Source organism: Rhinoraja longicauda, chromosome 19 (genome assembly GCF_053455715.1).
Source record: "Rhinoraja longicauda isolate Sanriku21f chromosome 19, sRhiLon1.1, whole genome shotgun sequence".
NCBI lineage: Eukaryota > Metazoa > Chordata > Chondrichthyes > Rajiformes > Arhynchobatidae > Rhinoraja > Rhinoraja longicauda.
In genome coordinates, this window is record NC_135971.1 from 21005238 (window position 1) to 21017807 (window position 12570).

The 12570-nt window shown below is 52.9% G+C and overlaps 1 protein-coding gene across 1 annotated transcript in view; it reads left to right on the forward strand.

Moving 5' to 3' along the window:
• Positions 1 to 12570, forward strand: part of LOC144602551 (ras/Rap GTPase-activating protein SynGAP-like) — a 115155-nt gene that overhangs the window by 61179 nt on the left and 41406 nt on the right. Inside the window, 1 exon segment of the mRNA XM_078415680.1 lies at positions 6813 to 7668. Coding sequence (XP_078271806.1) covers positions 6813 to 7668 — 856 coding nt within the window.

Consider the following 12570-nt stretch of genomic DNA (forward strand, 5'->3'; position numbering starts at 1 on the left):
CTGCCAATAGTCACAAGATACATGATAATAGACAATAGGTGCAGGAGGAGGCCATTCGGCCCTTCGAGCCTGTACGCACCGCCATTCAATGTGATCCTGGCTGATCATCCACAATCAGTACCCCGTTCCTACCTTCTCCCCATACCCCCTGACTCCGCTATCCTTAAGAGCTCTATCCAGCTCTCTCTTGAATGCATCGAGAGAATTGGCCTCCACTGCCTTCTGAGGCGGAGAATTCCACAGATTCACAACGCTCTGCGTGAAAATGTTTTTCCTCATCTCCGTTCTAAATGACCGACCCCCTTACTCTTAAACTGTGTGGCCCCTGGTTCTGGACTCCCCCGACATTGGGAACATGTTTCCTGCCTCTAACGTGTCCAATCCCCTTAATAATCTTATACGTTTCGATAAGATCCCCTCTCATCCTTCTACATTCCAGTGATAAATGAAGTTAAAGTGAGGAGCGGAAAGGATTGGGGACGTGCAAAGATTGGGGGTTGGGGGGGAGTCAGTTTACCCCATGACAGAAGGGGGTGGAGTTGTACAGTTTGATAGCCACAGGGAAGATGGATCTCCTGTGGCGTTCTTTGCTGCATCTCAGTGGGACCAGTCTGTTGCTGAAGGTGCTCCTCAGGTTGGCCAGTGTGACAATAGACAATAGACAATAGACAATAGGTGCAGGAGGAGGCCATTCAGCCCTTCGAGCCTGTACGCACCGCCATTCAATGCGATCATGGCTGATCACTCTCAATCAGTACCCCGTTCCTGCCTTCTCCCCATACCCCCTCACTCCGCTATCCTTAAGAGCTCTATCCAGCTCTCTCTTGAAAGCATCCAACGAACTGGCCTCCGCTGCCTTCTGAGGCAGAGAATTCCACACCTTCACCACTCTCTGACTGAAAAAGTTCTTCCTCATCTCCGTTCTAAATGGCCTACCCCTTATTCTTAAACTGTGGCCCCTGGTTCTGGACTCCCCCAACATTATCATATCATATATATACAGCCGGAAACAGGCCTTTTCGGCCCTCCAAGTCCGTGCCGCCCAGTGATCCCCGCACATTAACACTATCCTACACCCACTAGGGACAATTTTTACATTTACCCAGCCAATTAACCTACATACCTGTACGTCTTTGGAGTGTGGGAGGAAACCGAAGATCTCGGAGAAAACCCACGCAGGTCACGGGGAGAACGTACAAACTCCTTACAGTGCAGCACCCGTAGTCAGGATCGAACCTGAGTCTCCGGCGCTGCATTCGCTGCAAAGCAGCAACTCTACCGTTCCCGCAGGGAACATGTTTCCTGCCTCTAATGTGTCCAATCCCCTAATTATCTTATATGTTTCAATAAGATCCCCCCTCATCCTTCTAAATTCCAGCGTATACAAGCCCAATCGCTCCAGCCTTTCAACATACGACAGTCCCGCCATTCCGGGAATTAACCTAGTGAACCTAAGCTGCACGCCCTCCATAGCAAGAATATCCTTCCTCAAATTTGGAGACCAAAACTGCACACAGTACTCCAGGTGCGGTCTCACCAGGGCCCGGTACAACTGTAGAAGGACCTCTTTGCTCCTATACTCAACTCCTCTTGTTATGAAGGCCAACATTCCATTGGCGTTCTTCACTGCCTGCTGTACCTGCATGCTTCCTTTCAGTGACTGATGCACTAGGACACCCAGATCTCGTTGAACTCCCCCTCCTCCTAACTTGACACCATTCAGATAATAATCTGCCTTTCTATTCTATTCTTACTTCACGGAGGGGGTGGGCTGCTATTGTCCAGGATGCCCGCAGTTTGAGGAGCCTCCTCCCCCTCCGAAACCACCTCCCGTGAATCCAACTCCAACTCCGGGGTGGGGCCGGCCTTCCCGTTGACCTTGTTGATCCCGTTGGCTTCGCCCGGCTGCCCCCCCCCCCCACAGCGCACACGGCAGCGGAGAAGACGGCGCTGGCCACCGGCGACTGGTAGAACATCTGCAGCGTCTCAGTACAGATGTTGAAGGAGCGGAGCCTTCTCAAAAGGTACAGCCGGCTCTGCCCCTTCCTGCACAGGGCCTCGGCGTTCCTGTACCTCTGCAGAACACACTCCCAGGTCAGAAACAGCGTGCACCAGATCAAACAAATGAACGAATGAAACTTGAGAAGCATTGAAAATAGGTGCAGGAGGAGGCCGTTCGGCCCTTCGAGCCTGTACGCACCGCCATTCAATGTGATCATGGCTGATCATTCTCAATCAGTACCCTGTTCCTGCCTTCTCCCCATACCCCCTGACTCCGCTATCCTTAAGAGCTCTATCCAGCTCTCTCTTGAATGCATTCAGAGAATTGGCCTCCACTGCCTTCTGAGGCAGAGAATTCCACAGATTCACAACTCTCTGACTGAAAAAGTTCTTCCTCATCTCAGTTCTAAATGGCCGACCCCTTATTCTTAAACTGTGTGTGGCCCCTTGTTCTGGACTCCCCCCAGAGGGGATCTTACAGAAACGTATACGGCTATAAAAGGAGTGGACAAGATGGAGGCAGGGAAAATGTTCCCGATGTTGGGGGAGTCCTGAACCAGGGGCCACACAGTCTAAGAATAAAAGGGAGGCCATTTAAAACTGAGGTGATGAAAAACTTTTCCACCCGGAGAGTTGTGAATTTGTGGAATTCTCTGCCACAGAGGGCAGTGGAGGCCGATTCACTGGATGGATTCAGTTCCCCGTTCCTGCTTTCTCCCCACATCCCCTTGATTCCCTAAGAGCTAAACCTAGCTCTCTCTTGAATACATCCAGTGAATTGGCCTCCACTGCCTTCTGTGGCAGAGAACTCCACAGATTCACAACTGAAAAAGTTTTTCCTCATCTCAGTCCTAAATGGCCTACATCCTTTATTCTTAAACTGTGTGACCCCACTGGTTCTGGACTTCCCCCCAACACCGGGAACATTTGTCCTGCATCTAGCCTGTCCAATCCCTTAATAATGTTATATGTTTCTATCAGATTCCCCTCTCGTCCATCTAAATTACAGCGAATACAAGCCCAGTCGCTACATTCTTTCATCATACGTCAGTATGATACATACATACATACATACATACATACATACATACATACATACATACATACATACATACATACATACATACATACATACATACATACATGCATGCATACATACATACATGCATGCATGCATGCATACATACATACATGCATGCATGCATGCATGCATACATACATCCTTTGTCCCGGCCCCCCCTGACATCAGTCTGAAGAAGGGTCTCGACCCGAAACGTCGCCCATTCCTTCTCTCCCGAGATGCTGCCTGACCCGCTGAGTTACTCCAGCATTTTGTGAATAGATACCTTCGATTCATCACATGTCAGTCCCGCCATCCCGGGGATTAACCTGGTGAACCTACGCTGCACTCCCTCAATAGCAAGGATGTCCTTCCTCAAATTAGGAGACCATTCTTGCTATTGAGGGAGAGCAGGTTAATTTATCGTTACCTGTGACAAACCACAGTGAGACGCTTTTCTTTTGCAGACCTAAGGTATGCAAAGTGCCGCTACATAAAGGGCATCAACAAAGTTCCAAAGTATTCTGTTTTTTTAGTTTTTCGTTTTGGAGATACAGGGAGGAAACAGGCCCTTCGGCCCACCGAGTCCGCGCCGCCCAGCGATCCCCGCACACTAACAAGCTGGGCTTGTATACACTGGAATTTAGAAGGATGAGAGGGGATCTTATCGAAGCGTATAAGATTATTAAGGGGTTGGACACGTTAGAGGCAGGAAACATGTTCCCAATGTTGGGGGAGTCCAGAACCAGGGGCCACACACAGTTTAAGAATAAGGGGTAGGCCATTTAGAACGGAGATGAGGAAAAACTTTTTCAGTCAGAGAGTTGTGAATCTGTGGAATTCTCTGCCTCAGAAGGCAGTGGAGGCCAATTCTCTGAATGCATTCAAGAGAGAGCTAGATAGAGCTCTTAATGATAGAGGAGTCAGGGGGTACGGGGAGAAGGCAGGAACGGGGTACTGATTGAGAATGATCAGCCATGACCGCATTGAATGGCGGTGCGTACAGGCTCGAAGGGCCGAATGGCCTCCTCCTGCACCTACTGTCTGTTGTCTATCCTACCAAGCTACAAACCTTTGGAGTGTGGGAGGAAAATGAAGAACTCTGGGAGAAAACCCACGCAGGTCACGGGGTGAACATGGAAACTCCGTACAGACAGCACCCGTAGTCGGGATCGATTTTCGGTCTCTGGCGCTTTGAGGCAGTGGCTCTACCTCTACGACACCGTGCGGCCCTACAAGTCACAGTGTTATTCTTTGTTTTGTGTACTAGAGGTATACAAAGAGTCACCACATCAAGGGCATTCCATTTGTGGTTCCCCCTTAGTTCTCGGCAGCCCCCCCCCCCCCCCATGCCGGGTCCTCCTAGTCCCAGTTCCAGTTTAGTTTATTAGAAACATAGAAAATAGGTGCAGGAGGAGGCCATTCGGCCCTTCGAGCCTGTACGCACCGCCATTCAATGTGATCATGGCTGATCATTCTCAATCAGTGCCCCGTTCCTGCTTTCTCCCCATACCCCTTGTTTCCGTTGGCCCTAAGAGCTAAATCTAACCCTCTCTCGTGCTATTCCCTTGCACTGAACGTTATTCCCTTATCATGTATCTGTGGACGGCTCGATTGTAATCGTGTGTTGTCTTTCCGCTGACCGGTTAGCGCGCAACGAAAGCTTTTCACTGTACCTCGGTACACGGGCGACGTTGTGTAGGAAGGAATTGATATTTTTAAGGCAGAGATAGATAGATTCTTGATTAGTTCCAGAACAAGGGGCCACACACAGTTTAAGAATAAGGGGTCGGCCATTTAGAACGGAGATGAGGAAGAACTATTTCAGTCAGAGAGTTGTGAATCTGTGGAACTCTCTGCCTCAGAAGGCAGTGGAGGCCAGTTCGTTGGATGCTTTCAAGAGAGAGCTGGATAGAGCTCTTAAGGATAGCGGAGTCAGGGGGGTATGGGGAGAAGGCAGGAACGGGGTACTGATTGAGAATGAGCAGCCATGATCGCATTGAATGGCGGTGCGTACAGGCTCGAAGGGCTGAATGGCCTCCTCCTGCACCTATTGTCTATTGTCAGGGGTCAAGGGGAGAAGGCAGGAGAATGGGGATAGGAGGGAGAGACAGATCAGCCGTCATTGAATGGCGGAGTAGACTTGATGGACCGAATGGCCTAATTCTGCTCCTATCACTTATGACCTTATGAACTGCAGATGCTGGGTTAAATCGAAGGTAGACACAAAATGCTGGTGTAACTCAGCGGGACAGGCAGCATCTCTGGAGAGAAGGAATGGGTGACGTTTCGGGTCGAGACCCTTCTTCAGACTGATGTCAGGGGGGAGGGGGCGGGACAGAGATAGGATGTAGTCGGAGACAGTCAGACCGGTGGGAGAACTGGGAAGGGGGAGGGGATGGAGAGAGAGGGGAAAGCAAGGGCTACCTGAAGTTAGAGAGGTCAATGTTCGTACCGCTGGGGTGTAAACTACCCAAGCGAAATACGAGGTGCTGTTCCTCCAATTTGCGCTGGGCCTCACTCTGACAGTGGAGGAGGCCCAGGACAGAGAGGTCAGTGCGGGAGTGGGAGGGGGAGTCGAAGTGCTGAGCCACCGGGAGATCAGGTAGGATTGGGCGGACTGAGCGGGGGTGTTGAGCGAAATCATTTCTGGAGAACGTTTTGGGTCGAGACCCTTCTTGGGGTCAGGATGGGAGTGGGGAGTGAGGGGGGGGGGGGGAGTGGGGGGGGGGTTGAAGTGCTGAGCCAGTGGGAGGTCGGGTGGGAGTGGGTGGGGGGGGGTTGAAGTGCTGAGCCAGCGGGAGGTCGGGTGGGAGTGGGGAGTGGGGTTGAAGTGCTGAGCCAGCGGGAGGTCGGGTGGGAGTGGGTTGAAGTGCTGAGCCAGCAGGATGTCGGGTGGGAGTGGGAAGGCGGGGGGGGGGTTGAAGTGCTGAGCCAGCGGGAGGTCGGGTGGGAGTGGGTTGAAGTGCTGAGCCAGCGGGAGGTCGGGTGGGAGTAGGGGGGAGGGTTGAAGTGCTGAGCCACCGGGAGGTCGGGTGGGAGTGGCGGGGAGTGTTGAAGTGCTGAGCCACCGGGAGGTCGGGTGGGAGTGGGGGGGAGGGTTGAAGTGCTGAGCCAGCAGGATGTCGGGTGGGGAGTGGGGTTGAAGTGCTGAGCCAGCAGGATGTCGGGTGGGAGTGGGAAGGCGGGGGGGGGGTTGAAGTGCTGAGCCAGCGGGAGGTCGGGTGGGAGTAGGGGGGAGGGTTGAAGTGCTGAGCCAGCGGGAGGTCGGGTGGGGGAGTGGGAGGGGTTTGAAGTGCTGAGCCAGCGGGAGGTCGGGTGGGGAGTGTGGGAGGGGTTTGAATTGCTGAGCCAGCGGGAGGTCGGGTGGGGGAGTGGGAGGGGTTTGAAGTGCTGAGCCAGCGGGAGGTCAGGTGGGAGTGGGAAGGCGGCGGGGGGGTTGAAGTGCTGAGCCAGCGGGAGGTCGGGTGGGGAGTGGGAGGGGTTTGTAGTGCTGTGCCAGCGGGAGGTCGGGTGGGGAGTGTGGGAGGGGTTTGAAGTGCTGAGCCAGCGGGAGATCGGGTGGGGGAGTGGGAGGGGTTTGAAGTGCTGTGCCGGCGGGAGGTCGGGTGGGGGAGTGGGAGGGGTTTGAAGTGCTGAGCCAGCGGGAGGTCGGGTGGGGGAGTGGGAGGGGTTTGAAGTGCTGAGCCAGCGGGAGGTCGGGTGGGTACGGGGGATGAATCTGACCTGTGCCTCTGCGTCCGTTCCGCAGCTCGATCGACATGACCCGGCTGCCGTCTCCCACCAAGGAGAAGGGCAAGGACGTGTTCTACGTGACACGCCCTCCTCTAGCCCGCTCGTCCCCGGCCTACTGCACCAGCAGCTCGGACATTACCGAGCCCGACCCCAAGATGATGACCACCAACAAGAGCATTTCCATGATGGACCTGCAGGACAGCCGTAGCATGAACAGTGTCAGCAACCTCCAGACGGTGGGGGACATGTTGAACAGCAGCCAGGCCTCCATCGGGACGGCGGTGGGCCTCAGGCCTAGCCGCCTCTCGCAGGGCAGCGGCTCCAGCGCGTCCGGGGGCCTGAGGCTGGGCCAGATGGGCATCACCACGGACGGCCTCCACGGCCAGCTGAGGGTCCCCCTGTCCTTCCAGAACCCTCTGTTCAACCTGACGTCGGACGGGCCCGCCTCGCTGAGAGCCCCCGCCGACCCGGGCGCCGGCCTGCTGGGCTACCACGGCTACAGCAAGAGCGAGGACCTGTCGGCCGCCAAGCAAATCTTCCACAGCCACAGCTACAGTGACGAGTTCGCCCGCCAGAACAGCGAGTTCAGCCGGCGCCAGCTCTCGCTGACCGACAACCTCCAGCACATGCTCAGCACCCCGCCCGCCAACATCGGGCCGCAGCGGCGTATCGACCAGCCGCCGCCGCCGCCACCGCCCCTGGCCCGCGGCAAAACCCAGCAGCTGACCGTCAGCGCCGCCCAGCGCCCGCGGCCGCCCAGCGCCAACGTCCTCCAGTCCCCCGCCGAGCCGGCCCACGCCGGCAAGATCCGCCAGCAGTCCATCGTGGCCAAGGCCGACCCCACGGCGCCCAAATCCACCATCAACAAACAGGTAGGACAAACGCGCCCGGTACCAGGGAAAATATAGAAACATAGAAAATAGGTGCAGGAGTAGGCCATTCGGCCCTTCGAGCCTGTACGCACCGCCATTCAATATGATCATGGCTGATCATCCAACTCAGTATCCCGTACCTGCCTTCTCTCCATACCCCCTGATCCCTTTTGCCACAATAGACAATAGACAATAGACAATAGGCGCAGGAGGAGGCCATTCAGCCCTTCGAGCCTGTACGCACCGCCATTCAATGCGATCATGGCTGATCACTCTCAATCAGTACCCCGTTCCTGCCTTCTCCCCATACCCCCTGACTCCGCTATCCTTAAGAGCTCTATCCAGCTCTCTCTTGGGCCACATCTAACTCCCTCTTAAATATAGCCAATGAACTGGCCTCAACTACCTTCTGTGGCAGAGAATTCCACAGACTCACCACTCTCTGTGTGAAGAAATGTTTTCTCATCTCGGTCCTAAAAGACTTCCCCCTTATCCTTAAGCTGTGACTCCCCCAACATCGGGAACAATCTTCCCGCATCTAGCCTCTCCAACCCCTTAAGAATTTTATATGTTTCAATAAGGTCCCCCCTCAATCTTCTAAAGTCCAGCGAGTACAAGCCGAGTCTATCCAGTCTTTCTTCATATGAAAGTCCTGCCATCCCAGGGATCAATCTGGTGAACCTTCTCTGTACTCCCTCTAAGGCTAGAATGTCTTTCCTCAGATTAGGAGACCAAAACTGTACGCAGTACTCCAGGTGCGGTCTCACCAAGGCCCTGTACAACTGCAGCAGAACCTCCCTGCTCCTATACTCAAATCCCCTCGCTATGAATGCCAACAACACAGGGGCAGCAGGAGGCCATTCGGCCCTTCGAGCTTGACAATATCTTTCCTGTAACATGTTGCCCAGAACTGAACACAATAGTGTAAATGCTGCCTCACCAACGTTTTCTTCAACAGCAGCATGACCTCCCAACTTCCATACTCAATACTCTGACTGATAGACAATAGAAAATAGGTGCAGGAGGAGGCCATTCGGCCCCTCGAGCCAGCACCGCCATTCAATGTGATCATGGCTGATCATTCTCAATCAGTACCCCGTTCCTGCCTTCTCCCCATACCCCCCTGACTCCGCTATCCTTAAGAGCTCTATCCAGCTCTCTCTTGAAAGCATCCAGAGAATTGGCCTCCACTGCCTTCTGAGGCAGAGAATTCCACAGATTCACAACTCTCTGACTGAAAAAGGTTTTTCCTCATCTCAGTTCTAAATGGCCGACCCCTAATTCTTAAACTGTGTGGCCCCTGGTTCTGGACTCCCCCAACATTGGGAACATGTTTCCTGCCTCTCACGTGTCCAACCCCTTAATAATCTTATACGTTTCGATAAGATCTCCTCTCATCCTTCTAAGTTCCAGTGTATACAAGCCTAGTCGCTCCAGTCTTTCGACGGATGAAGGCCAATGTGCCCAAAGCCTTTTTGTTTTAGCAAAATTCTGTAAATTGCAGAGGCTGAAGGAAATTTATCATGTTTTACGAGGATGTTTCCCGGACTAGAGGGTGTGAGCTACAGGGAGAGGTTGAGCGGGCTGGGTCTCTATTCCTTGGAGCGCAGGAGGATGAGGGGTGATCTTATGGTGGTGTACAAAATCATGAGGAGAATATCCAGTGAGGTGTTGCATTTTGGGCAGGGCCTACACAGTGAATGGTAGGCCTCTGGGGAGTGTTGTAGAGCAGAGGGATCTAGGAGAACAGGTGCATGGTTCCTTCAGGGTGGTCAAAAAGGCTTGTGGCACATTGCCTTCAGAGTATTGAGTATAGAAGTTGGGAGGTCATGTTGCAGTTGTATAAGACGTTGGTTAGACCGCCTTTAGAGTATTGTGTTCAGGCCTGGGCATCATGTTATAGGAAAGATGTCGTCAAGCTGGAAAGGGTTCGGAGATGATATTCAAGGATGTTGCCAGGACTAGAGGGTGTGAGCTACAGGGAGAGGTTGAGCAGGCTGGGTCTCTATTCCTTGGAGCGCAGGAGGCTGAGGGGGTGAAACATAGAAACATAGAAAATAGGTGCAGCAGGAGGCCATTCGGCCCTTCGAGCCAGCACCGCCAATTCATTGTGATCATGGCTGATCATCCTCAATCAGTAACCCGTGCCTGCCTTCTCCCCATACCCCCCTGACTCCGCTATCCTTAAGAGCTCTATCTAACTCTCTTTTAAATCCATCTGGTGATTTGGCCTCCACTGCCCTCTGTGGCAGAGAATTCCACAGATTCACAACTCTCTGGGTGAAAAAGTGTTTTTTTTTTTCACCTCAGTTTTAAATGGCCTCCCCTTTATTCTTAGACTGTGTGTGTGTGTGTGTGTGTGTGTGTGGCCCCTGGTTCTGGACTCGCCCGGAATCTTATAGAAGGTGTACAAAATCACGAGAGGAATAGATCGGGTAGACGCACAGAGTCTCTTGCCCAGAGTAGGGGAATCGAGGACCAGAGGACACGGGTTCAAGGTGAAGGGGGAAAGATTGCATAGGAATCAGAGGGGTGATTTTTTCACACAAAAGGGCGGTGGGTGTGTGGAACGAGCTAGGAATGTTCCAGAATGTGGCAGTTGGAGAGATCAATATTCACACCACCGGGTTGTATTAGCTGATTCCTCTATCTGAGGAAGAACTTTTTCAGTCAGAGGGTGGTGAAGGTGTGGAATTCTCTGCCTCAGAAGGCAGTGGAGGCCAGTTCGTTGGATGCTTTCAAGAGAGAGCTGGATAGAGCTCTTAAGGATAGCGGAGTGAGGGGGTATGGGGAGAAGGCAGGAACGGGGTACTGATTGAGAGGGATCAGCCATGATCGCATTGAATGGCGGTGCTGGCTCGAAGGGCTGAATGGCCTACTCCTGCACCTATTGTCTATTGTCTATTCAAGTAACCCCTGCATCCCCTCTCTCTCCTGTCTCATAGAAACATAGAAACATAGAAAATAGGTGCAGGAGTAGGCCATTCGGCCCTTCGAGCCTGTACGCACCGCCATTCAATATGATCATGGCTGATCATCCAGCTCAGTAGCCTGTACCTGCCTTCTCTCCATACCCCCTGATCCCTTTAGCAAAAAGGGCCACATCTAACTCCCTCTTAAATATAGCCAATGAACTGGCCTCAACTACCTTCTGTGGCAGAGAATTCCACAGACTCACCACTCTCTGTGTGAAGAAATATCTCTCCCCGACCCAAACTCGAACCAGCTTCAAAGTGGTCTTGTTTTTTTACGAAAGGGGAAATCATGGTGTCAAGTTCGGAAAAGTACAACGAAATCTGGGTGTCCTAGTGCATCAGTCACTGAAAGGAAGCACGCAGGTACAGCAGGCAGTGAAGAAAGCCAATGGAATGTTGGCCTTCGTAACAAGAGGAGTTGAGTATAGGAGCAAAGAGGTCCTTCTGCAGTTGTACAGGGCCTTAGTGAGACCGCACCTGGAGTACTGTGTGCAGTTTTGGTCTCCAAATTTGAGGAAGGATATTGCTGCTATTGAGGGCGTGCAGCGTAGGTTCACCAGGTTGATTCCCGGAATGGCGGGACTGCCGTATGTTGAAAGACTGGAGCGACTAGGCTTGTATACACTGGAATTTAGAAGGATGAGAGGGGATCTTATCGAAACGTATAAGATTATTAAGGGGTTGGACACGTTAGAGGCAGGAAACATGTTCCCAATGTTGGGCGAGTCCAGAACCAGGGGCCACACACAGTTTAAGAATAAGGGGTCGGCCATTTAGAACGGAGATGAGGAAGAACTTTTTCAGTCAGAGAGTTGTGAATCTGTGGAATTCTCTGCCTCAGAAGGCAGTGGAGGCCAATTCTCTGAATGCATTCAAGAGAGAGCTAGATAGAGCTCTTAAGGATAGCGGAGTCAGGGGGTATGGGGAGAAGGCAGGAACGGGGTACTGATTGAGAATGATCAGCCATGATCACATTGAATGGCGGTGCTGGCTCGAAGGGCCGAATGGCCTCCTCCTGCGCCTATTGTCTATTGAACTTTTTCACCCAGAGAGTTGTGAATTTGTGGAATTCTCTGCCACAGAGGGCAGTGGAGGCCAATTCACTGGATGAATTGAAAACAGAGGTAGATTGAGCTCTAGGGGCTAGCGGAATCAAGGGGTATGGGGAGAAGGCAGGCACGGGTTACTGATTGTGGACGATCAGCCGTGATCACAGTGAATGGCAGTGTGGAATGGCCTCCTCCTGCACCTGTTTTCTATGTTTCTATGTTCTCTAATCGTATTGCGTCGTATCGTAGGGCGGTCAGTGGTGATATTGAGCTGCGATGTGCAAAGTCCATTTTAGCGTTGGCTGCAGACTGATGATGTTTGTGAAGGTATTTATTCACAAAATGCTGGAGTAACTCAGCGGGTCAGGCAGCATCTCAGGAGAGAAGGAATGGGTGACGTTTCGGGTCGAGACCCTTCTTCAGACTGATGTCAGGGGGGGGCGGCGGGACAAAGGAAGGATATCGGTGGAGACAGGAAGATAGAGGGAGATCTGGGAAGGGGGAGGGGAAGAGAGGGACAGAGGAACTATCTAAAGTTGGAGAAGTCAATGTTCATACCGCCGGGCTGCAAGCTGCCCAGGTGAAATATGAGGTGCTGTTTCTCCAATTTCCGGTGGGCCTCACTGTGGCACTGGAGGAGGCCCATGACAGGAAGGTCAGACTGGGAGTGGGAGGGGGAGTTGAAGTGCTCAGCCACCGGGAGATCAGGTTGGTTAAGGCGGACTGAGCGCAGGTGTTGAGCGAAGCGATCGCCGTGCCTGCGCTTGGTTTCGCCGATGTAGAGAAGTTGACATCTAGAGCAGCGGATACGGTAGATGAGGTTGGAGGAGGTGCAGGTGAACCTCTGCCTCATCTGGAAAGACTGTTTGGGTCCTTGG